General features: G+C 42.8%; 1 protein-coding gene across 2 annotated transcripts in view; it reads left to right on the top strand.

Annotated features, from left to right (window-relative positions):
* Nucleotides 1–7521: 7521 nt before the first annotated feature.
* METTL24 (methyltransferase like 24) overlaps nucleotides 7522–25618 on the top strand; it is a 45054-nt gene continuing 26957 nt past the window's right edge. Inside the window, exon 1 of one of the 2 annotated variants that reach the window (XM_085575004.1) lies at nucleotides 7522–7870. In XM_085575004.1, the coding sequence (XP_085431130.1) occupies nucleotides 7574–7870 (297 nt within the window). In that variant the 5' untranslated portion in view covers nucleotides 7522–7573. The remainder of the gene's footprint in view (nucleotides 7871–25618) is intronic. The other variant, XM_021553767.3, reaches the window with a different exon arrangement.

Raw genomic sequence — 25618 nt, 5'->3', positions numbered from 1 at the left:
TGTTTTCCCTCTTTTTCGTCCTTTTGCATCTCATCCATAATTATGCACTAAGATGTTCTTGTCTGGGTTGCTGAGAGCAATCTCGTTGCTGTTTGTCTTTGCAGTGTAAGGCTGAGCACTTCAGCTCAAAGACTGAGTAAAAAGCCCTGGATTCCTAAAGGCTCCTGCCACTATATATCAGTGATCATCTTCTTTGCTTCATGTTAAGGCTGAGGGAGAAGTGAGAAGTTAAGGGGAAAATTTGTTTCTTCTAGCTGCTGCTCTGCATGTCCCAGTGTTGGGGTGTCCCCCTGCAGGTCTTGGTATCCTTGGCTCCAGATAGGAGGTTCCTTTGCTTGCTTGGCTTCTGGCACTGACTTAGCTACAGTTCAGGAGAAGCCATGGCTTCACTTTTGCCTTGCAGGGGAGATAAGTGTCCTGTGAGACACTCTTCCCCACTCTGTGCTGACTGGACCACGGGGAGATAGCAGAGCAGGCTTTCCTCTGTAGCTGGTGGCTCTGCCTCCAGCCTTGCTGACTGGAGAGTAGGAGACACAAAGCAAGCCCTACAAAAAGCCTTTATGCTTTCAGAAACATGTACTTTATCTGCTGATAGAGCACAGAGAAACAACCTTGTTCCTGAGGAAATTCAATACATGCAGGCAAAGGGACCTCCTCCTAACAAGGAGCCTGTGAGCAAGCCAGGAGCTAGGGCACAGCCATAAGTGTTAGCCCAGCTGAGTGTTCCTCACTGGAAGCAATGCCGGTAGAAGTGCTTGCATTGTCACAAACCCACTCTGCCCTTCCCAGTGCATCTTTGAAATGTCTGACTGGCCTTTGCTTCCCACATCCAAAACTGAGGGTGGAGGCAGACATGCTTCAGGGAGGCACATGCCAAAAGGATGAGCCCTGTGGTAGCACCTAACCTACATACAAACTGAGGAGGTTATTCCAGTTCGGATCAGTACAAGTGTCTCTGCATCATTGATGTTGCTCCACATGACATTGAGGGCAAACTGCTTGGAAAAGAGCCTGAGGGAAGAACACTGAGTTTTATCCTCACCGTCTGCTCCTAGACAGGCTGTTCAGCTGCAGGGGAGCTGTGGTATCTTTTCTGCTGAAGGCAGACCATTTCTCTCCTCCTTGTTAGGATTGTATCTAAGACTTCAAAATGCAACCAGATGGAGAAGAGGACTGGCTGAGCACATGGTAATAGTTCAGGAAAACAACCTTTTTGTTACAGATAAAGACTGAATTAAAAAATGTCCTGAAAAAATGAGATGCTTTCCAGACACGTGGATGAGACCTTTATTAAAGGTGGATGCATATTATTAAATTGGCCTGCACACTGGTCCTGAACATTTTGGAAAGCCTACTATCCTAGGAAAGCTGCTTTTCATCCATCAGATCTCAAGGATGCTGCCAGCCACTCCCAGCTTTTATTGTTTCCTATCGCCTTTAATGATGCATAAACTGGACAGACATACGCCAGTATGTCGAAAAACATTGAAAGACAGACCATGGAAAAAGTGGATAGTACATTAATTACAGATCTTAATCTGTTTGTGAATCTTCTACCTGAAACATTTTTCTACTGTTCTTCTTCCTGTCAGCCCCAGTGCTTTGGCTTGCCCCTCATTCCTCCTTGGAGACCCCTTTTCCCTGTGCTTGCAGATGAAGGAAGGTTTCTCTCAGTGACATCTGCTCCATTGTTCCAGTGCTGTTGCCATCCCATACATAAATACTTTGGCATTTGTACTGTTCTAGCCCATTAAAAACATGCAATAAAATGGATTATGTAATTTCTTATAGCCATCATTACTACTCCAGCTGTGCTGTTTTGTCAAATTCTGACAATTATAGATTATTGCTTATGCCAAATTACACTTTTTAATGGAAGATAGTCATCCTTGAGCTCAGAAGTGAGTCAAATTTATTGCATCCAAAAGAAGGCAGAGAGCTGAAGCCAGAATAACCAAGGTAATCTTTAAAATATACAGAAAATAGGATTTTAATAGAAATGCAGGGTAATTTCTAAGCAAAGCTGGACATCTGCCTAGGATTACAATATAGATACAGGGGAAATACAGATTATGACCTGATATCACAAAAATCTTCATGCAACAGTATGTACACTGCATGCGAGCCATCACTACTTAATTCCTGTAAACTGGAATGCCTTTTTTTATAATGTCAATACATTTTCGATTTTTATACTAATATCTCTTCAATACAATTTCCAGCCCTTATTTTAAAAAGCAGCAGAATTTTACTTGTTCAGAATGATCGGACAATTTAATAAAAGGCAGACTGTAAAAGCACTGTTATTCCTATCCAGGACTGAAACACAGCTTCTGGAGGCAAGAGTTGTATTTTGTAGATAACCCAAGGATTAGGGTTAAATAAATAAAATTGGGGCCCAGGAGTAGCAAAGAGCTGCAGAGCATCTTCTCATTCTTATTCTTCTTCCTGCAGCAAATGTGTGTGCACAGGTACAGGTATGTATGAGTGCAACCACACAAGGTTGTGACTCACAGGTAAACCTTGAGCTATAATCCCCTCTCCAGGCCAATAATTATCAACCATATATCCGCCAAATTGGAGCATGCAGCAAGGCTGTGCTGTTTGATTCCCTCTGTAGCTGGAGGGAAAGACAGCTTCTGCCTGTGCCTCGTGCTGTGCTGCTGAACAGCAAGATCAATCTTGTGTTAAGCTGCCTAAATGGCCCACAAGCTTGATGAGAGCTAATGGGAGACTGCATGAACATATATTTTTTAGTTGTTATCTTCAAACTTATCAGTGGAGAGCTGAGAAGCAGTTTTAATGATTCACACAGCTTTGCCTTGACAGCTGTTCAGACACGTATTTCTCAGCAGCACTAAGTGGGTAATAGACCAATACAGCAAATTTACTTCACTGTTGCTAGCATTTAAAAGATAAGACAAAGAGATTATTTCATAGTTTTCAGTGGGATTTAAGGCATGGGAAGGAGTAAGGGCTATACCTACCTAGCAGAGCTGTGTGCAGGCTCCACAGAGGTCTGTCACTTGGTGCATAAAATCCAGGATTTTGAGCTGCAATTTCAAGGAACAGAACTGAAACCGAGCTTGCACAAAAGCCATCACCAAGAAGTCACCAAGGGAACTACAGACTTTTAATTTTATGTTCCTCAGGGCTATGGCATAGCTTTCACACATAAATGCACAAGGCAATAAACTGGGCCTGGACCAAAGCTTTGACTGCTCCAGACTCAGGATCTGAGGCACACACATCTTCTGTGGGAAGGACACACAGTGCTTGTGGCAGTTTCTACACAGAACATCTCTGTTTTCAAGTGCACGGAACAACATCACTCTGATTTTTGAAGCATTAGTCAGGAGTGTAGGAGGAAGGACAGGGGAAAAACTGTTCTTTTGCTCTGTCCTGTAGATTTTGGCAAGTGGCTCATATCAAGTCCAGAGCAGAGTCAAAATGAGTGTTTTTACTCATTTTATAGGAGGAAGATTTGACTTTTATTAACAGTCCTTGGAGAATCCTAAGGAATCCTAGTGGGGTTTTTCCTGCCTGGGCTTTAATTTTGCACGGGGATTGGGGCAGACATTTTAACTAACCAGAATATAAACAGAAGCCTTGACAGTGGGTGGAGGCAGAAGATGAATGGGGTAGGCAAGGTGCTTGAACTGAAAATGGCCATAAGAGAGAGAAACATTAAATAACTGCTGCAAAGGAGAGATTTCACTACCAAAAATATCCCAGGCAAGAGGTAATTTGTAAGCAGCAAAGATAGCACTGAAGCAATGAAATTTCACTTGTATTAAACTTTTTCCTTCTGGACATTTAGCACTGTGTTCTTACTACTGACAAATTTGTAAATGAGAGAGGAATTTTAACAGTTAAAGACTTTTCAAGGAGAAACTGAGGGAGTTGTAGCTCTGTGGTACCTACATAAAAAGTAGGTACTGCAAGACCAATGTCTGATTTTGGTTATCACGGCACGAAGCTCACTGTTTTCAGCAGAAATTGCATGCTCACATTCAGAGTCACTGCTCCAGTTACTCCTTGCGTTTCATGGCAGCAGTTTGTGCTCAGCTGGATCCAGCTTGATGAATGTTCCTCTAACACCATCCATCTTGCTTTAGGAGAGCAAGGAGGGGAGGTTATTTGCTGCCTGACTCAATGAGAGAGCATGTTTTGCGAAAGATATGAAACTTTGCAGAAGCTGTATTTCCCAGCAATCACCTCAAAAAGGCCCATCCTCCAGCTGACTGGAGTTTCATACATTATGCTAAAATTTTAATTTGCTCTACTTCTCAACAGGCTTTGCTCACACACATATCTTTGCAGCTAATTCCTGGGAAAGGAATTGATTTATAATACACTTGTTAAAATGAAGAAGTGAGACTATTTAAGGGACTTTCTTAATTCTCACTGATTTTCATGCTAACCCTGATAAGATTTCTCATTGTCCCTGAGATTTCCTGAGATCATTTTCTACCATTGTTCTTTTATTCTCTATCTTTAGAAACTCTCTGTTTTGTTTTTAACAGGCAGACTTACAGTCATAAGAAATTGCAGGGCAGGGCAGTGGGGAGGAAGCATGAGAAATTAAACTGTTTGTTAGAATACAAAAGGAAAATGAAAACACTGAGTTAAATTAGTGAACTGTTCTTTATTAGGACCACTCCTAGCATACCCACAAACTGGGGCTTATCAGCTTTCTAAGGAAGGGAATATTTTGTACAAGGTCAGCACTTACAGTTACAGCTCAGTGATGACAAGAAGAGTGGCTGGATTAAAGTATTTGAGCTTTTTGCTGAAACTACTCAAAGAGAGAAGAGCAACAAATGAAACTCTGATGCTAAAACAAAGACCTTGCGGTTTCTATTCTGTTCAGGTACACCTTTTTTATCTGATTATGCATTGTTCAAGCTTTTAGGAAAGCTTTGATTTCTCAAGGATTAAATGTCAAGCAAGAGTTTTAAAACACATTTCTGTATTTTATACTTCTGGAGTCAACCTGCCTTTAAGTTTTCCTCCATAACCCTACACACACAAAATTATATTTTAATAGGACATTCACGTACCATCATGTATTGACTAGGTGCTGATAGCTTAAACAGCATTTTGTTGTTAAGCTGTGCTGTTGTTTGTGCCAATAATTTTGTGAAATAATACCCCTGCATTTAATGTTCCTGAGGTATGCCTAAAATCTTTCTTCCCTGAACAGCAACGTTACTTTTGTCCTCTGTATGAATGTTGTTATTTCACAGAGGAGCAAAGTGATGCACAGGCAGTGCTGTAACAGCCCAAGTGACCTTTTGCTGCTGAACTCCAGGTAATGCTCACAAATGGAGCCAGGTACACATCTCTTAAGTTGATGTCTGTCATGATTGGTGCAGTTACACTCTTCCTTTGCCCTCATAAATGTGTTCCTTCCTTACATGAGCACCAGGACTTGTCTGATCCATTTGAGAGCCACCCAAGTGGGGTGGAAACAGGAAAAGTGTGTGGTTGTCAGAAGGATCCACTTCCAGAGCCAACTTGCTTCCCTGTGGCAAATGTCTGAGGCTGTCCCATGTTGGCTGTAAGCTGATCAAAAGATAGGATGATATCAACAGATGTGTCCAGGTCTGTTAGGAAACTACTCCAGATAGGGGCTTTTTGAGTTAGTTTTCATCTATGCCAGACCCTGTTTTGACTTAGTTGATGACCAAGGAGCCACACTTCTGCTACAGGAAAGGCAGGTAGGACCAACACTTACACCCTTCCGAGAGGGGCCTACATTTATGGTGTTTTAAAACAATAATTTTGGAATTGCTTTAACTCAGAAGAACAGTTTGCCTAAAAAATAGAGAACAGTGTTTAAATGGCAGGGATCATGCACTTCACCTGCCAGTACATCTGTGCTTGAAGCCACACCGAAATCCCACTCTTCTAGACAGATCATTGCTCCCTCCCTTATCTTCCTACATGCAGCTCCTCCATCTTGCTGCCAACAGGTCAGGTTGCTTCCCTGCTGGCACTCTCCACTTCTGCCAGCAGTCCTCTCTGACCTGCTCTCCCAGCAGCAGCCAGCTCTGGCTCTGCTCCAGGCTGTGAGGAGACAGGGGAGGTCAGAGAGGAGCAGTGCAGCCTGCTGCTGAAGAGAGGACACCAGAAGAAGCTTGGTGCAGCAAGCCTCTCCCTTGCCAGCAGACAAGGCAGCGACACTGGAAGCACAGAACTACTCACAGGAGACAAGAGTCACAGCCCTTCTTCCCTATTGTCAAAGAAACGGGGAGTAGTCAGGTATCCAAGTCCTGCATATCCCATCTGGAAATATATTTATTACTCACTGAGCTGCAAATTGGTTGCTATCACCTGGTCCCTGTTCCCGCAGAGCTTGCTTCCTGTCATTGACCCTGCTCCCCACCTATGCTCCTGCTTCAGAAAATCCCACCAGCCACTGCTTCCTGCTCATGCCTTAGCCATGGGTTAGTATTGTGCCTTAGGACCAAAGCCCTCCTGAGCACTTCACAGTTCTTCGTAGTGTGTCCCCATTGCAAAACAAATGCAGGGCCTCCTGTGCTCCCACTGGGATGTACAGGACCTGTCCCCTGCACTGCCTCTCAGCTCACGCAGATCTATTCCTTCACATATGAAACCAAGGATGTGTCATAAAAATCATCAGGATGGTGTGACTACCCAGGAGAGAGGATAGGAGGTGAAGTAAATACTTAAAATTTGAGTTACTCATAAGCACAAGGTGTTACAGACAAATTAAGGCACTACAACTGATGTTTCACGTAGGCTTCTCACACCCTTCAAAAGTTCAGGACCTACATGATATAACAGGTCACTAACAGCCACACCACTGGTTACTAATCATAGTAAAACTTTCCAAAGCAGGTCTATTTTTGCAGCATTCTTGCTGCTTGTCTATTGATCCAGATATCCCTGGAGTCAACATACTATAGTTAGTTATCTGTACTGCCAGAGATACAGGGGGGAGAAGTGGGGGGTTTCAAAGAGATGTCAGAGGAGCTAGGATTTTGGTGTTATCTTGGCTGTCCAAAATCCTTTATCCTTCACAGGCAGCTGTAACCTTACAAGAAGGGAAGTCCTTACTTCCAGGGTCAGGCTGTCCTTTTGTTTGACATCAACATAAACACTCCCTAAGACTCCAGTAAAATTTCACTACCTCGTGACATCACAATGTATAATCTGAACTAACACGTACCTTAACAAGTCAGCACACTTCCATTCTATAGAGACGGGTTGCTACAATAGTTAGGACGGGGGTTTTTGTCCTCTCTCAGGCCCGCTGACACGCACCTATGACTACACAGCGGTGCGGCCCCTTGGGTTCGTACCGGGCGCTGCCCCCGCCGGGGCGCGGAGCATCCCTCGGGCCGCCTGCGGGCGAGCACCGCTGCGTCCCGCAGCCCCCGCCGGGCCGGGACAGGGGCATCTCGGCCCCTCCCCGGCCAGCCCCGCTCGGGGCGGGGACTCCCAAGTTTCGGCGGCGGGGGCCGCGGGGCCCGGCCCGCCGGCGGCATGAGCCCTGCGGCGGGGCGAGGGGGCGGCAGCGCCGGGCAGGGCAGCCCCCGACGCCATGCCCAAGGAGCGGCCGCTCTGGCGGGGCGCCGCTTTCCGCCTCTGCCTGCTCTCCGCCGCGCTCTTCCTCTGCCTGCAGCTGGGCATGAGGAGATCCTGGTGTCCGGAGGAGAAGTCCCGGGACGCGGCGGCGGCGCGGGCGCCCGCCCCGTCCCGCGGCGCGGAGCAGCGGCCGGGCGCGGTGGCGGCGGCGGGCGGCGGCCGTCGGAGGGTCACCTACGTGCGGAGCGGGCGGCGGGGCAGCGCCGCGCCCGCCTGCTGCGCCCCGCAGCCCCCGGGCAGCCGCCGCAGGAAGGTAGGGCGGCTCGGGGGGAGCGGCTGCCGTGTCCCTGCGAGGGGCGGAGGGTGAGCGGGCAGCCGGGGCGGAGGTGGGGCTGGTACCTGAGAAGAGGCGGCCGGGAGGGCGGTGGTGAAGCGACATAGTGTGGTGCGATGTCGACTTCTTGGGAAGTGGTCAAGCGACTTTTTGAGCAGCGCTGCTCAGCTGCAGGGAAGCGGGAGTGTACTGGAACGGGGCTGGACAAGGAGAGAGCTCGGTCTGAGAAGGTGACAGTGACCCCTCCGCAGGCTGACGCATCCCCAACAGGATCAGCCGTGGGCAAAGACTATGGCCCTTGGCGTTCTTGGTATCCGAGTGCCATTGCATTGGCAGAAGGCCATCAGAAATGGTTCTAAAGACCTGGTCTGCGTAAGAATTGGTGACTTAGTGAACGAGCTGCTAAATGAACCTGCGACAAGGTTCCCAGGTGGCAATGACTGTAAAGTCTTTTGGGGGAGTGAGGACTATCATCAGGATCTGGAGATCAGGAAGAATGAGGAGTTCCTGTGCTATCTCCGCCCCCCAGTGAGCTGCGGTTGCGTATGTGGCCAGCAGCGGGATGTTGCCTTCTTCAATCATCTCCAGGTCATCCTTGGTTTTTGCAGATTCCATGCTCTCAGAAACTGCTTAGAGATTCAGATAATTATTTTGTGGAGTTTTCTTTGCAGTCTTTCAAGGGCAGAAGTGCCAGCTTTGAGGGTGGTGAAGGAGTAGTTTGTCATGTACTTTGGGGTACTGCTGTCAGGGTGCAATAGTTGTGGTCCATGCAGAGATGTACAGGTTCTTAAAGAAGCTGGAATGATCATAAGGAAGAGCACGTGGGATTTTGCTAGAGACGAGACCACCTTTGTGATCATATATGATCTTTGCCCCAACAAGAATAAAACCAGTTTTCTGTGGAATGGCTAAAGCTTGTCCTTACTGCATGGATGAAAAGACTACTTGCCCACATCTGAACTACCATCTGACCAGATGTACTGTGATCTCTAATAGGTCATGCATGCATGTGGTCTCAGCTGCAAATCTGCTTTCTCTTCTTTGCCTGTTCCACCACAGTCATTATTTTTTTTATTTCATGAGGAAATGGACAATGAACTAATATATAGATTGACTTCTAGGTTCAGCTCATCTTCTGTGGTGTAAAAATAATAAACTGCTACCTTCTGCCTCTGGTTTCCTGAAAAGTTTAGAAGAAATTAGATAATCCTTCACTATGCTTCTTTCACCACTGGCAGTGATGAGGACAACATTGCCACATATTTGTTCAGAATAATAACTATGTGGTGTTCTTTTGTGCTGTGGTATTGATACCACTTTGCTAGGTCTTGCAGTGTCAGTTTTTGTGACTTTTGTTGTTGATGCTCAGTTACTTTGCATTATCCTAAAGCACAGCTTTTAAGTGGTTCTAATTATGAAAGGATTTCAGCATTCATGGAGAAAACAGTCTGTAATCCATTGGACTCAGAGTTTCTTGAAAATGTGCTAAGAATGGTGTCAAACAAGAAGCAAAACACATCCTAATTTAGTTAGTGATTTTTGAGGAAATCCTAGTGGGGAAGTAGAGGAGAGGCTGCTCATTTTACCTGAGAACTGGCAGCACCTTATGGTGCTGGAGAGCTCGAGGCTCTGGAAAGCCCAAGTGTGTTTTGGTGCACCTCCAGGTGAAGTGTGAAAGAAACATCACTGCTTTGGTTTGTGGTGTTGGGCATGTTGCTGCTGAGGTCTCATTTGAATCCATCTAGTTAAGTCAAGGGAAAATATTAGTATACATAATAGAGGGTGGTGTTGTTGCAAGGTTAGGTTTGAGACCATCAAATGCCTTCTGTGTTCAGCTATTTGACTCGAACTTGTTGCTTCAGGCTAAGAAAAATCTACTTAAAGATAGGGTTTGGGGAATAGCAGAACTGAACTTTGGAATGGAGTTGTTAAATAAAAATATAGGGGGAAAAGCAATCTTAAAATAAAGTGGAAGTGGTCTGTGCTCTGAAATTTTTTCATGAGAAGAATGACAATCGCTAAAAAATTTAATGGGTGATTTGGATTTTTTTAATCAGGAAACATGCTATTTCACATCAGACTATTATAGGACAATATGGGGGCACTTACCAAAAAAAGGGCTACTTGAATTGATGGTCCATAGCTTCTACCAGCAGCTCTGGAGAAAGGTATCAGGGTGCAAGGCTACCAGTGTGCTGTACTGCTGAGTGTAAATGCTGCCTGGAGGAGAGGGACAGGCTCCTTGCACAGATCTGTGCTACATTGGGTTGGAATTGCTTTTTGCTGTGTTTTTTATGTGTTTTCAGTGTCTTCTGTCTATCCATAAATTATTATCAGTCCATTTAAGCCTGCAGAGCCTTTTAGGTATGGGAGTTTTTTCTCTCCTGCTGTTTTTTATGAGGATGGTGTTGGCTATGTTGGGATGTATGAGCCAGTAGGATGGCAGCAAGGAAAAATCAGTGAGGCCAGATTTTGCTCTGTTTTCCTAGTGCCTCTAGGTTATAGCTCTGCTCACAATTACATCACTGAATTAATGCAGAAGACTGATGAACAGAGTATTTCCATAGATGAAGCTGAATGTCTTACTTTGTGGCTGTGTAAAAACAAAAAAATGCAAAAGCACACAAGGTAATTATTTGGTGCTTGCTTTGAATCACATTAAAGTTTCCTGAGCAGGGCTGTTTTATTTATTTCCCAAGCACAACTGCAGTCATCAACAAACACCAACGCCATGAGAAGAGAAAAAAAGAAGGCACAGGATGGAAAAGATGGAGACTTTTCCATAAATGGTCCCTAAGTCTGCAGGAAAATGCCTATGCTTTTCCTGACCACTGGTGAGGTTCTGTCAGCAGAGACCATGGCTGTGCAGCAGATGGGAGGGTTTGACCACCAAGGTTCCAAGTGTCTGTGCCTTAAGATGCATGCATAAAATGTTAACTGAAAGGGGCAGGGAATAAAGTAATTTAGCTATGTGACATCTCTGGGAGCTGCTGGAGCTGCCTGTTGTGGTGCTTATGGGAGCTGTGCTGCTCCCAGCTGTTTTGCTCCCAGTTGAGCCTACCAGAGAGCAGATGCTCCAGCTCTTGATGACAAATAACAAGCAAGATTTGGCATTGACAGCATATAATGGTCATCTGAAGAATCAAAAGAGTTTTGTTGTGCTGCAAGAGTAAAGCAAATAGAAGTTCATAGTCCTACTTATATTTGGTGCATTGTTGCTAATAAAATCATGTTTTTAAACTGTGATTCTAAGATCTGGTTGTGCTAAGCACTGATCTGGTAACATATACTAACTCCAGCTACCTGGAAACACACAGATTCTGCCAGGTCTACCTGCTCCTGCAAATAGGAACTAGCAGGGTGTGCCCACAGAGCGCTGCAGACATGCGGGTGTGCTTTAAAAGGTTATTCCAGGGTGCTATGGCAAAAGAAAAAGAAAATATTGCATTTGGAATTTGAAGTAACAGCAAATTCCTGTCACAATAATTGCAATAACAAGGTTATGTTGGCCCTTGTGCACTGAATTTGGGAGGAGCCCTCTTCAAGAGTCTGGTTGAGAAAAGCTGGAATTCCTTGCCTTCTGGGCAGATTTATTTCCATGGAGGTGGGGAGTGTGGTATGCTGCCAAACTTAACCTGATGTTATTTTGGGTGCTCTTTCATGTCATATCTAGGAATATAAAAGTATTTGCCTTCAGTGATTAAAAGAAAAGAATAAGACTTTGTTGCTGGGCCCATGTACTTTGCCTGGGATTATAATGTAATTTAAAACATGATGAATTATTGCCTAAAACCAAAAACTCTTTTGAGATTAAATTTTTAAGGTGTTACTTTCACTTGTATATATTTGTCTTTTGGTTCATTATAAATGCAGACTAATTATCTTTTGCTGTTTCTTGTTGGATTGAAAATTGTGGTTTTCTTTAAATAGGAACTATTTCCAAGAGGTTACTGCTTCTCTGCAGTGATGACTGATAACAGTTTAATTTTTAATTGTCTGCAAATTATTTTGGAGTGATATCTTTGAAATTATGTGGAATAACACATGTTTGGCACTTAGTAATACAGCAGGCATATAAAAACCTCATATGATTTAGTGTTACACTATTGCTAAGATTTTACTTAAATTTACATTTGGGTTTTAGCTTCAGAATGGCAGTGCCATTTACACTGGTGTCAGTGATGTGTAGGGCTTATGCCAAGAGTCCTTTTTAGTTCTTCTAGAAATTTGGTTTAAAAAATGTATTGGATGTTTTCATTGCCTAATTGCATGCATAGTATTTTCAAGCTGGCTGCACATCTTTAAAAGTACAGTAAGTTTTGGGGTATGGCTTTTATAGGAAGTTATTCTGACTCTTCATGAGGAAGAGCCAAAATTCTTTGAGAAAACTTGGTTATTCTGAAGTTAAATTGATCCGTCTGGTTTTCTGAAGTTAAATTTATCCATCTGTCTTTCCACATCGCATGGTGTAATAGCTTTTCTGTTTTGGATTGGGGTTTAACTTTTGTAAGTTTATTAATTCTGTGTGCCTGGAGCAATAATTTAACATTACACCAGAGTTTGACACAGCATGGCTTTGGAGCTGTGCAGGGTGTCCCACCAGGCTGCATCTGCAGGAGAGGATTTGTCCTGGCTGAGCCAAACCCAAGGAGCTGCAGGGGTTAAAGCAGCCTCTTGGATCTCCAAAGATGATTGCAGCCTCTCCACCTGTGTCCCAGCGTGATGAGCTTTACAGAGGGCAGCGCTGTTCCCTAAGTGCTGTGCTGAGGAGTGAATAGCATCCTGGCTTTGATGGATGGCAGTGGCATGTGGGATGCTGCTGCAGAGGAGTGCAGAGCTGAAGAGCTGGATATTGGTTATTCCTTGGAGTGTGCTACTTCTAGGCACCTTCTTTAATAACAGGTAGACAAACTGAAAAGAATTTCATTCAGAGGAAAAAGGTGTAAAGAGGTGCAGGAAGGCAAGCCTGCAGCTAAAGTCTGAAGTACTGGTACTTGTTTTGAATAGGGAAAAGTAGGTTTTGAGAGAATGTGCCAAGACTCTTCAAACTAAAAAAAATAATCTTTTTGAAGGACATAATGACTGATTGTTCCCTAGGTCCACTGGAAGTAGGACAAGAAGTAGCTGGCTTCATTTTCAGGCAAGATATTAGGAAAATCTTTTAACTCTGTAGCTGGTAAGGAATGGAAAGACTCCGTAGAAAATTGTGAACTGTGGGTATCCACACAGGGAAGGTCTAGGAATGTTTTCCTTTGTGCTTCAGGGCAACTTCCTGATGTCCCTCTGGCTACATTTACCTGCTCTGCAATTAGAAAAGCAATCTGGCAGATACAATGTGATTAGCTAAACTGGAATTTAGCCTGAATAGTGATCTAACATCAGTGAATAAAAAGAGGTAATGGGATAATAAGCAATCTTTGTCCTGGTTTAATACCTCACTAGAGAGACCAGACCCCACCATAATTGTTCTGCGTGATGACTTAGTGGACCCCAGAGGAAGGGACACTAGTTGACAACTGTTTTCCCTCCAACACTTGGAGGTCTCTTAGCAAATATAAACCAACCCAAAACTGCTTATCTAGTAAGATTAGCACAAGATAAGAACTTGTGGTTTCAATCTGTTAGTACCTGGGGAACAGCCTTGGTCTGTTTCTGCTCAAATATTCAGGCTAATAGCACAGACTGAGCAAGCTATTGTCTTTGGAAGAAAAGAATAAGCTTTTATTGAAAGCAGTTTTCACCAGCTGATAACCGAATCTGGGGAGCATCAGTCAGCTTTGCCCATAAACAAGGGCAGCTGAGGTACCAGAAAGTACCCAAACACAGGAATCCTTCTCCAAGCAGTCAAGCAATGGCAATACTGGGCTTTTATTGTATTTTAACTGCAGATGAAATGTGTTTATAGTATACCATAAAGAGGAAATGGTAATGTTTTTTCTGACAGTGATGTCACTTGCAAGCTTGTGAGGTAAATGATTACTAAGAATAACATTGATTCTTACACATTTTTTATTACTCAAAATAGTTCTTCCTTCATGAATTTTTGAGAAGCAGATGGGGAATATTATTCTTCAGAAAGTCATTACAGTGTTATGAGACTTTATATCCAATAGCATAGATTTCTTTCAAAATCTTTCAAATACCAGCTTAAGGCCTTCTTTTGGCATATAAAGTCAAGAGATGTTTTTCTGGGTAGCTGTGGCACAGAAGAAAATAAATCTAGGTGTCTAAGTCTTCTTTTCTAAGGGACCCAAGGATCAAGGTGGTAATTTATTCTGCAGATGCCTTGCTCTGTGGGGCAATTACAGTTGTGCCATCATTTCCTTGAACAAAGAGACACAGTTCATAGGCCTTGTACAAAATGTGAATCCTTTATAACTGCTATAGCAGATCAGAAAAAAAAAAAAGCATTTTTATTTGCTGTGTTCAGCTCAAACTGTTTCATGGGACTGTTCTGGGGGCCAAGTGAAATGAACTGCCCAGTAGCAGTGGCATGGTTAGTGCCAAAAATGATCTTTTGTCACATTTCATGTTTTGAAATAAGAAGTGAGGACAGTTTTGAGGGCACAGAGCATTCCTTGCTCAAGCAGCTCACAAGATGGCCAATCTTTCTACATTCTCTTCTAAAATTTCCTTTTGTAGAGAGAAAAGAGTCCAGAAAGAGAGATTTGGACAGGTAGAAATTCTGCTCAATAGCCCTAGGGTTTTTACTTTACATCTCCAACCTTATCTGCCTTCCTATGAGACAAGTGTTTATCTTCATTGCTAGTAAGGTTTTCATCCCAGTGAGTTCAGTCAGTTCCCATCAACATTTACTCAGCTAGCCAGGCAGTTAACAGAGACGTGTCTGCTCGGGGGCTGCATGGTAGGTGCCAGCATGCCAGGTATCTCTCTCATGCCACTTTCTCTGAGCTGTGGCCACAGTTCAGACCGAATGGTGCAGCTGGGGGATCTTTGGTGTGAGCAAAACTCCAGCAGCCCTGACAAGGGGTGCTGCACTGAAGTCCTGCAGTGAAGAACAAAACCCTCTTGCAGCTGCCGTGCAGATTCGTGCAGACAGCGTGATGAGTGCATCATCATTTCTTACAAAACAGATGTAGAGTTTGGAGATTTAGGTAGCATTAGGGAGGGATGTCCAGCCTTTGCTCAAGCAGTCTGGTTTGGTTGTGGTAGATCAGGCTGTCCTGTAGCCTGGCAGTGATGGCTGCCACCTGTGACGCAGATTAGATAAAAGATTTGACATGTAAGTGAGAGAGTTTGTGTGAACCACCACTAAGCTTTGATGGCATCTGCAACACAGCCCGCTCTTATCACTTGTTCTAATATTAACTTTGAGCTGAGTTTGTCTTGGATGGCTTCTCAGTGCTCCAGAACTCTGTGCAGTGGATGTGAGTCATTTAATCAACAAGAGTGTTTTTGTAGCTAGAAGATATGCACCAAGATACTTCTGTGCATGAAGAAATTATGTCCAGAGCACTTCCATGTTTGTAAGTCTAAAATAAAATGATCTGCAGTTTATTGGAACAACTAAAAGAGGAAAAAAAGGTGTGATTAAATTTTTTTTTCAGTTGTGGTATATAGTATATGTATCATGAAATCTATATGCATACACTCACCCTAATGCTGGTTTTTTAGTGGTTTTGCCTACAAAAGTGACAGGGTGATGCCCTATTTTGAGTTAGCCAATCTTTCAGGGTAATAGAAACCATGTGCACAAATCAACTGATGTCTAGGGTAACAAATGAAAGCCATGATTTTGAACTCCCTTTCGTGGCAACAACTGGGTCAATTTCAGCAGGAAATAGCATAAACATCTGGGAATATTTCCACTAAGTGGAAGAGCTTGTATTTCCACTGGCATGTTGTTTCCCATCTGATCTACTCTTCCATCTTTAGTACACTTCCATCTTTTGAATGTGCCATCAAGCTCAGCTGCCCACAGGAAAGGCTCTGGCTGCAAATGCTCATGAACTGCACTGTCAGAGAATGGGTGGATGGGTTGTTGCTGACCCCTTGAAAAGCACAAGTCCTGGGTGTGATTTGGGGGAACCCTTTGGTGATTATTTTGCTCTCTTATTGATTTTTTGCAACATTTAAAAACTAATGTTGTAATTTATGTCCACCCTGACACAGGTATAAATAAAAGAAATAAACCTTTCCATATGTCTTTGTGTAATGATAAATGTAGTAGTTCCAGCAGCTGTTAGAGGACAGAAATCTTGCTTCTCACCAAAGTCTTCTCCATTTGCTTTGCAGAGTTCTTCAAAAGTCAGAACAGAGTTGTTGTCACTATGTAAATCCCAAATCTGGGATACTTGTGAGAAGCATAATTCCTGCTGCCACCTCTCCTCATCATACAATGGGGGCTTCTCTTTCTCTGGCTCTGTAGGACCAGGAGGACTATGCAGTGGGACATTGGCTTTTGGGGTTTCTTGGGACTGTCAGGTCAAGCCAATTGCTTCAGATTTTGTATAGAGAACCTCTGGGTTTACATGCTTGTGGAAGAAAGAGCTAACCAATAGTTAATTTAATCAGAGACCCACTGAAGTTTACTTTGGGTTCCACTTTCTGATAGGTTTCAGATGCAGCTTCAGGTACAGTGCTGTGAGTTCTTCTGGAAGAGACAGAATTCTGTGTCCTTTCTAGGACTGACCTTGTGGCTTCTGCAAACTGAAGGAATTGAACTCTCTGCCCTTCTTGGCCTGTGGAAGACAAAATCTGTGGGCCTTGAGAGCTTAGCAAGGAAACACCTACAAGATCCTGATAGGCAACTTGTCTGTCTTAGGGATATTGCTAAAAATACATTCTTGCTATTAGTTTTGATGAGGTGGGGCCACTTTTTTGAGTGTGCGGGTTTGTGTGTGTGTGACATGTTGGTCTGCTGGCCAATATTACTGCAGAGAAACAAATATCAGTGCTGTGCCAGGGGCTGGACCTGCTTGAGAAAACTGTGCATTTGAAAATGATAGAACCAGCAGATATTGACATCACAGAGTTGCTGTTGCTGCTTTGTCCTCCCCATCTTGGCCTCATTTATCCCCAGCCCTCTTCCTCATCCCTCTCCTAGCAGCTAGCTAAGTCAAATAATCAACTGGGCGCTTCAAAGTCAGTGCCCTTTTTTTAGCATCCTCTTTCATATTTTACAAAGAGACACTGTTTGAAATGTTAGGGGGAACAGATGCTAATGTCTATTGATACAGCATGTAATGTTAGAAAATATCTGCCACTTAGAAGGCTAGAAATTATAGGATTCAGTTCCAAATCTTTCCTGCTCCCTGCAGAGTGGACAGCAGTAGTGGAGGAGTGAGATTTATCCAATAGGTAAACACCTCAGGGTAGGAGCTGTCTGAAAAAAACCCAAAATTTTAGTACAAGTGCCCTGTCTCTTTTTGGGCCTTCCACATGGTTGTTCTTCAGAAGTGAAACTTTCAAAGAAGTGAACTTTGCTTCATCTTGAATAGGGCAAAGTAACAACATTGTGTTCCTTTCCCTCCCTCTTTTGAGAAAATTAAACAAGAAGCAATTATGTGTCGATTGGTTGCTGCTGAGCTGATCCGTTTCTTCTTCATTACTTGTCTTGATTAATGGTTTGATCTTGCAATTATTATTCATTATGAAATCCGTGGGAATTCTGGGTGCATCATGAGTTCAGGGTCAAACCATGTAGTTTTTCAGTACTTCATCTGTCTAATGCTCAGAATTAGTAATAAAACATTGGAAAATATCCTTGATTAAAGAGGATGGTACATATTTGCCCAAGCCCATCCTCCATGGGATTATTATGCTTGGTTCTATACTTGTCTTGAACAAAAAATATTTCAAATTTGTGTGCTTTGAAATGAGCTAGATTTTCTTCTCTATAGACTGGAAAATAAATTTTGTATTTAAAATCCTAACAATTTGTAAGCCAGCTCTTGTTCTCTTTCTTGACAGAGGGAACTACTTGCCCGACACAGTTTTATTTTATTTGGAAGACTTTTACATAGCTCTAGACCAAGGGCACTGATCCATAATCATATTAAAAAAAGAAAGGGAATATGTTTAAAGCTGTAATACATTTCATTCTGTGGAATTAAATTATCTAATGCTTTTATAAAATAAGGAGTTAAAGAAGAAAAAAGTTTTTTGAGTCTTCCCTGGTTATCCAGTAAAACCCAGTTCAACCAAGTGAGCTGATGGTGGGTTGAAGGAGCAGTACTTGGTACCTGTTGTAAATACTGTCTATCTTGCCTTAGGGTTTGACACTCTGAAATCCAAATACCTATAGAAGTTACTGAGCCTTTTGGTTTACCCATGGATAAGAGTCGATATTTACTTGCTTTAAGAGTTTATGAATGTATAGTGACAAATACTGCCTTCTCCTGCTCCTTGGGCACAGAGGGTTGGCCTGGTACTTTTCCAGGAGGGGAGGGTGAAGAGGAAGAGGTTTTCTGATTATTCTATTTCCCTTTAGTCTAGAAGGTGTGGCAGACCATTTCTGTTTGGATATTTGCATTCCACTTGGATGAGAGAGAAGGCTGCACAAGTGTGAAATGCTCTTATTTGTGTGAAAGCATTGGTTTTACTCTAAAGCACCTTCTTTTTTCCCAGTTCTTTGCCTCAGGCAGAGGCTCTGAAGTCAGAGGATAGGCTGCCAGAGGCATCCCTATGTGTAAATCACAGTTAGAGTGCTGGAACTTGCACAGAATAAACTCAGTTTATCTGGCTAGCTGAGTATTTACTGATGAATTCTGTTTTTTGTATTCTATGGTTTAAATATTGCAGTGAAGTCAACCTAGAGGAAAATAGCTTTTCCCCCCTATTATACGGATTATGACATCTCTATATTTCTCAGCCAGAGCAGTTCAACTGAAGCAGTTATGAATATAGGCTGAAACCACGGTCTTGCCTCTGCTTAGCAGAAAGTGAATTTGACAAGCAGTGACCGGTAGTTGCTGTATCTGTTTCTTGCTGTTATCCTTAAGTGTTGGCAAAGGCATTCAGGCACTGGAAGGAATTCAGCTGATTGAGCTGCTTAAGCAGTTTTGAGAATTTACTTCCATAAATTTCAATCTGTTTTGGCTCCTGGTTTTATCTCCATTAGATACATTATCATGCTGTCAGCCTCTGGATGGCACAGGAATGCCTCTGCCTGATCTATTTATTTTTATTCTAGAACCATAGCAAAGAAATCTCACTTGGCTATTTTCAAAGCTGTACGTCTCTTAGAGTAAAATCAATCTCTCTTTTAATAAATGTGCATTTCTCCCATGTGTTGCTGGGATTTCCAGTGGCAGAGCTGTTAGTCTCTGGTAACCTTTAAATGTCTGAGGAGAGGTTCCCCAGTGCAGCCCCCAGATCCTTTGGCTGCAGTGGATTTATTCCTCAGAGGTAATGAGGAGTAGTAGTTATGCTGTGTAAATTATGAATTAGATGCAATGCTTTCTGAATTCATAAGTATCTACAAATTAATATTTTGGCATGTCTTCTGAAACCCTGCTTCCTGTAAGTCCCAAATCTGCACTCAAGGTGATGGTGAATTTACAGGAGTGTCCTCAGTGGCTAATGTAAACCTGGCAAATGAAATCCCAATACCCCAATATCCCAATATCCCAAATCCCTGGGGAATTCAGGGTTATTATTTGAATTCATTGGAGCATTAGTCACTAAATTCCTCTACAGATCTGGCTTCCTCATGTTAATTCTGGAAGCTACTCTTTATTTCACCAAATCAAGTTCTTGATTGTTAAAGTGATGTAAATTCTGTCACTTGAAGTCAACGGCGGGGGTCCTTTTATCCTGTGCATGCTTTTCTTTTGAGATACTTATTTAGGGGAAAAGACACAAACCTCAAAGTAGAGTTGGAGAGAGCCTGAGTGTGGGTTTTGTGTGTGAGACACGGAATCTCCCAAGGCATCGAAGTTGTTGGTGTTTTGCATGGAGGTCGCTTGCCTGCAGGTGAGGGCAGCATTTCCCCCCAGAGCAGTAATTTGTATGGATGTGGCTCCATTTCACACCTTCAGATGGGAAATGAGAAGCAAAAGGAGCAGAAAATAAACATCAATATTAACAAAAGGAAAGCAGAGGTGAAATGCTTGGTGATTGCTGCCTTTTCAGGGGTTGTTATGTATTCAGTTCAGACTGACTTGCTCTACAAGAGTAACGACTCTTGGTTTCAATTACCATGCAGTGACTCAAAGCTTTTCTAATGAGAATTGAAGTCAGAAAATAGTTTTCTACATTTCAATGTAAAACTTCGCCTTTTTTTCCTTTTCCCTGCTAAGTCTAAGAGTTTTACTTACTGGTACAAACTGCAGCCTTATGAAGCAAGTGATGATAAACTGCTTTTAAGTGGAGCCCTCTGGGTGATGTTTGGAGCTTCCTAAGTTGACTCTTGCAGCATTCACATCCTGCTTCCAGGCAGACAAATGTGTGCTGCACTGCAGAGACTTGGAAAAGATGATGATGCACAGAGAGTGAGGAGACTTAAGTGCATCCTAGACATTCCCTTTTCTACAAAATTAAACACACATGTCCAGACAGAATTCTCTGTATACAGATCGTGTTGGAAACCCATTTTAATTTAAGACACGCACTCATTAATGCAGAAATCACTATTATCATGGGACTGCTTTCCATAGGCAGGATTTACTTCCCTGAGCAGCCTTCCTGCATGGGAAAGCTGGACTGTATGTGTGACACGTTGCTTGCTTATTTTGGCACAAAGCTATTTTTCCTCAGCCTGTTGTTCCAACATCAAATCTTTGGGTAACATAATGGAGTGGATCCTCCTGGAAGACACTTTAAAATGTGCTGAGGACAGGGAGTTGTTTAGGCACAGCCAACATGGCTACCTCTGAATTGGAAAGATAATGATTTGATGGATGGACTGGTAGATGGCTAAGGTGTTGGTTATAGTCAGTGGCTCAATGTCTAAATGACAAACCAGTAACTAGTGGTGTTCATCAAGGGTCTGTACTGGTTTTTTTGGGCAACCTGACCTAGTGGAATGTGTGCCCATGAAAATGGGTGAAATTTAAAGGCCCTTTCTAACCCAGACCATTCTGTGGTTGTGTAACATACTGCAGATTTTTTAGCTCTGGAGTCTGCCTGTGGGAAGGACTCCCTTTGTGGCCTGCTCATTGCACTGCACCCATGTGGTGCCTGCAGAGGACAGAGCAATCTGGTGATGACTGGGTATGGAGAACGCTGTGTGCATGTGTACAGTGGTGTCAGAGATGTCTCTCTGCCTTAGATAAACTCACAAAAGTAGAAACATGGAGAAATAGAAAGATTTCCCATATTAATTCTTTCTGGGTTTTTTTTTTTTAGTTCATCGTGGACTTTGTGCAATGTGTGGAAGTTTCACTGTTGGAATGGAAATTCTTAGTTTAGGTGGCTGCAGGACTAGGTGTCAGCTGCTTTTCCCTGTGATTCCCTCAATGCCTGATGCCTCAGAGGGAACCCACTGCTTTTCTCTCAATACCAGCACACACATGTGGAGGAGGAGTGTATTAGCAAGTTTTGCACTATGATTTCTTAAGAGAAAATCTTATATGTTTAAGAAAGACACACTGAAAAAAAAAAAAGAAAAAGAAAAAAAAGAAAATAATAATAATATGAAAGAGAAAAGAAAGGAAAGAAACAGTTCAGACATGTAGGGATGGAATATCTATAAAGCCAGTTGAGTTGGAAATTAATTCACTCAAAGCTTTAAATATAAGGGCTCAGTCACTTTGTAAGTCTGTGTTTTAAATTATAGCTTACTGAGCCCGTGTGTGTCCCTGCTGCTCCTACATTAATGATGTGAGGTAGCAGGTTTTTATGAGTGTGTGTCTTGTGAGCCCTGGTGGTGCTGGTTACATTTAGCTAAAGGGGACTGTATGAATTGACCTTTCTCAATGAAGTCTGTGCCAAGGCTGAAGGCATACTTGTTCTTTCCTACTGATTCCTCCGCTTTTAGGTGGAGTTTGTTTTACTTGTGCCACATACTGCTGCTCCAAACATAAAACATTTGGAATTACTCAACCCTGTTGAAGAATAAAATGCAGCTAAATGTTACTTTAGGCTCACAACTAAATAACAGGCTCAGCCCTCTAAAATGCATATTTTTCTGCAGCATAGGGTGTGTGAATGTCTGGTCTGAGTTTCTCTTCTGTGATGCTGAGGGTCTGTGGTGTGAGCCCATCCTTCAGGCTTCCTTTGCAGGTCATGGAGAGATATGAGAGCACTGGACTTTTCCAGTGCTTGACTCACCTTACATATTTTATATGTAGAGTGATGAATCATTCCCTTAAAGATCCTGTCTGCCTCATCTGTCCTGTCAAATAACTTAACTCCCCAGCCCAGCGTGGGATGGCTGTCTGCATGCAGCATTTCTATCCCCCTGGCTCTCCCTGGGGGTCACCCAGCTAATTGCCTCTGAAACTAAACGTGGGTGTTCACGGGGGATTCTCTGCTGCTGGAGCTGCTCTGTGCTGTCAGCAAGAGGAGCAGCGTGCCAGGTTTGGCTGCCTCCACCCCCAGCAGCCCTCCCGCTCCCCTTAGCAGGCGTTGGCGTGTCCTGCAAAGCCAGGGCTGCAGCACTTTTGAATTGAGGGAAAAACCCCAAACAGTAAGACCACAACAAACTAATATGCTTAAGGCTACAGGTTCTTGAGAGGCACCACAAATAAAATTATGTCCGAGCTCTGTCAATTGTATCTGGGGACAAGCTGCTCTCACAAGGGCAAGCCTTCAGGAAATGCAATCTAATAAATTTGCCATGTGGATGTCTGAAGTTTTGCAGCCTGAATCTGAATTCCATGCATTGCCTTTCAAACTGATAAAACCCCTGCAAAATTTCACCCACGAGCAGGTTCTGTTCTGCTGAGTGTGGTTGTACACAGGGTACAGGCAGAATAATTGGAGATGAAGATGTGTATGTAATTTGTTTCTATGGCTGGCAAATATTTATGGTTCTTGATGGAATTTATTGCCACAAATTATTTCCACTCACATTTAGTCCTGCCTCTGATGTAAGAAATTAAATTGTTGCATGATTTAATTAGAGGATTTATTTAAGACATCTGTGAATATACTGACAAGTCTTTTGTTTCTTCTTTGTAAGCAACAGACTGCTTGGCAGGGCAATGGGATTCCCAAATTTTTGTTTACAAAAATAGCTAATATGTTTCTATATTTTAACTGGCTGCTAAAAGGGAAGGAGATTAAAATGGGCGGGGGAGGGGGGGGAGAGCTACTGAGCTAAAAAAGATAGAAATATGGAAAACTTACTAATTCCCTTTCAAATGTAAGCAGAAGGGAAGGGAGGGGTTGGGCTTTTTGAATTAGTGCACTAAAACTAGGATTGGTCTGGAAAGAATTTAATTATTTGTATGTAAGTTTAGGCTGGAAAAGCCAAAAGATCTGGCAGACCTACAATTTTAGACCTGGTATGTGAGCCCTTTGCACATATTGATTTAAATTTTATATTATGACTTCAGATTTTTAGGACAGATTTTAAATTACACTCCTTTAAAAATATATCACATATATACTACAGGTTATTAAGGGATTATCAAATGACTATCACAGATGGCTATGAGGGGGAAAAAATCTAAGAAAAAGTGGTCTCCAGAGGGAAGTCTCTGCAGATTACTGTGAGATTGGTCTGAAGGAAACATCAGTCCTTATCCCTAAGTATGAAGTGCCTAGAAGAAAAATCAGACCTTCAAATGCATCCTAGTTTTCCTAACAAAGCAATGGTATTACTTTAAAATTTTCTTTTCTCTGTGGTTAACTCATGTGGTGAAAATTTAGACACCAGTCTGAATAACAGTTTCTGAATATCCATTACCCTTCAGGAGCAGCTGAAGTCAGTGTCTGATCAGTGCTTGTGATAAAGTCTTGCTGACGATTGATTTTTCTTACAATGTTAATTTCAATTGATGTGTCTATAAGTGAAGCTATATACAGACGGATACATTAAGATATTCAGTATGATTTTTTTTAAGTGGCATTGTAACTTTCTAGGTACTGTCATGTCTTTATATTGTGGAATATGGATATGTTGATGTTTGGGAAAAACAGTAATGGTTGGATGAACCCTTACCCTAGGGAGAGAGCACAGCCATGGTGATAGGCAAAAATGCACATTGTCTGCATTCATTTTCTGGCTCCTCTTGGGCAGCTTTTGGGGAAGTCTATCTGAATTTCATATTCAGGGCTGTATAATCTGGGCTGTAATAGCTCCTCTGCTCCTTTGCTGTAAAGCCCTCTGTGAAAGGAGCTGATCCTCAGCCTGGTTGTTCAGCAGCCACAGGGATCTGTTCTCGGTCATTCTAGAGATTTCCACGATACACGTGAGAAAGTCCAAATCATGATACCACAGTCAGGTTCACTCTGAGTAAACAAAATTGCAAAGCCAAGACAGAGGGAAGACTCCTAAAATAAGGATCATTTTTTATCAGGGATAAACCTGATTTTCACAAAGCACCTGTAGAGTTTATTTGAGAAGGCTTACATGGAAACACTATGAACCAAGCTGAAAATTACCTGGAAAACTATAAACAAAGACTACGAATGTACCTATGGAACAGCTCCTTCAGGAGGATATTTTGTATTCCTGAACGTACCCAAAACTCATCACTGACATTTGTGAGTTACCCTCTGGGGGGCTCGCACCCAATCCTGGAGATGTGATGGATTTTCATCCCACCCGTTGTCTGTGAATCTTATTGTGAGGCAGCTGCTGAGGCACCCTGTCGGGGTGTCAGGAGGGGTTAGGAACAGGACTCTCCTGTGTGTTCCTTAGTGAATGGAAATAGGCTGTGGCTTCCTAAGGAGCCGGGGGCCAGGTGTGAAGTTTGAGAAGCTATTCAAAAGCATTGCCGTCAAAGAGGAGCTTCGGGTCTGATCTCTGGCACAAAAGTAGCATTTATGTACTGCTCCTAAATTTAAAGAACTATACAAAAGCTTGATCTCTTTCTGGTTTTTTTTTTTCTCTCTCCTCCCCCCCCCACCTCTTTATTTTTTAGTGAAACTGCATTAGTAAGTCACTAGGATTTTTATTTCATTTCCATGGGTTTATCAATAGTTTGGAGTCAGTGGGAAGGCAGTTTATTTTCTTAAAGATTTTAAGAACCAGAGTGTAAGCTGCAGTGGCTCTTGGACATTCACTCTGCTGCAAAAGAACCTCATTCATGTAGTTCATTATAGAGATTTTTTTTCTTCCCTGTCAACTCTGTGCAGAAGGAATTCTTGCTGAATAGTCCACAATGGTCACCCTGCAATGCCTCTACTTAATGAGCTACTTCTCACAGAAATAGATTTCAGAATAACTGGGCAGATGTGTAGGTATCTGGGTGGTTGGTGTTTTATTTGGTTTGGGTTGGGTTTTTTGTTTGTTTAGTTTTTTGTTTGTTTGGTGGATTTTTTTTCTTTTTTTTTTCCTCTGAAAATGATTGTCAGTCTTCATTTTCATTTCAGCTTTCAAGCCTGTTGAAACAGCAGCATTCCTGTCATTGCAAACGTTATTCAGCCGTGTGAACTGTGACTCATTCTGAAAGATTAGACGAATTTCCCTCCCTGGTGTGCACCTATCCTCCTGCTGTTTGCTGTTTGCAGGCTGCCTGCTGCAAGCAGAGGTCAGGGGGACGTGCAGCTGCAGAGCTGGCTTGCTAGCTTGCTTCCAGGCTCATGCTGTGCAGAGTATAGGAGTCCAAGTTTGCTGCAGGCAGGAATTTTCAGGGTGAGAAATACTACTTT

The sequence above is a fragment of the Lonchura striata genome, chromosome 3 (assembly GCF_050655825.1).
Source record: "Lonchura striata isolate lonStrDom1 chromosome 3, ASM5065582v1, whole genome shotgun sequence".
In the NCBI taxonomy this organism is placed as follows: Eukaryota; Metazoa; Chordata; class Aves; order Passeriformes; family Estrildidae; genus Lonchura; species Lonchura striata.
This window is presented reverse-complemented; position numbering and strand designations above follow the sequence as displayed.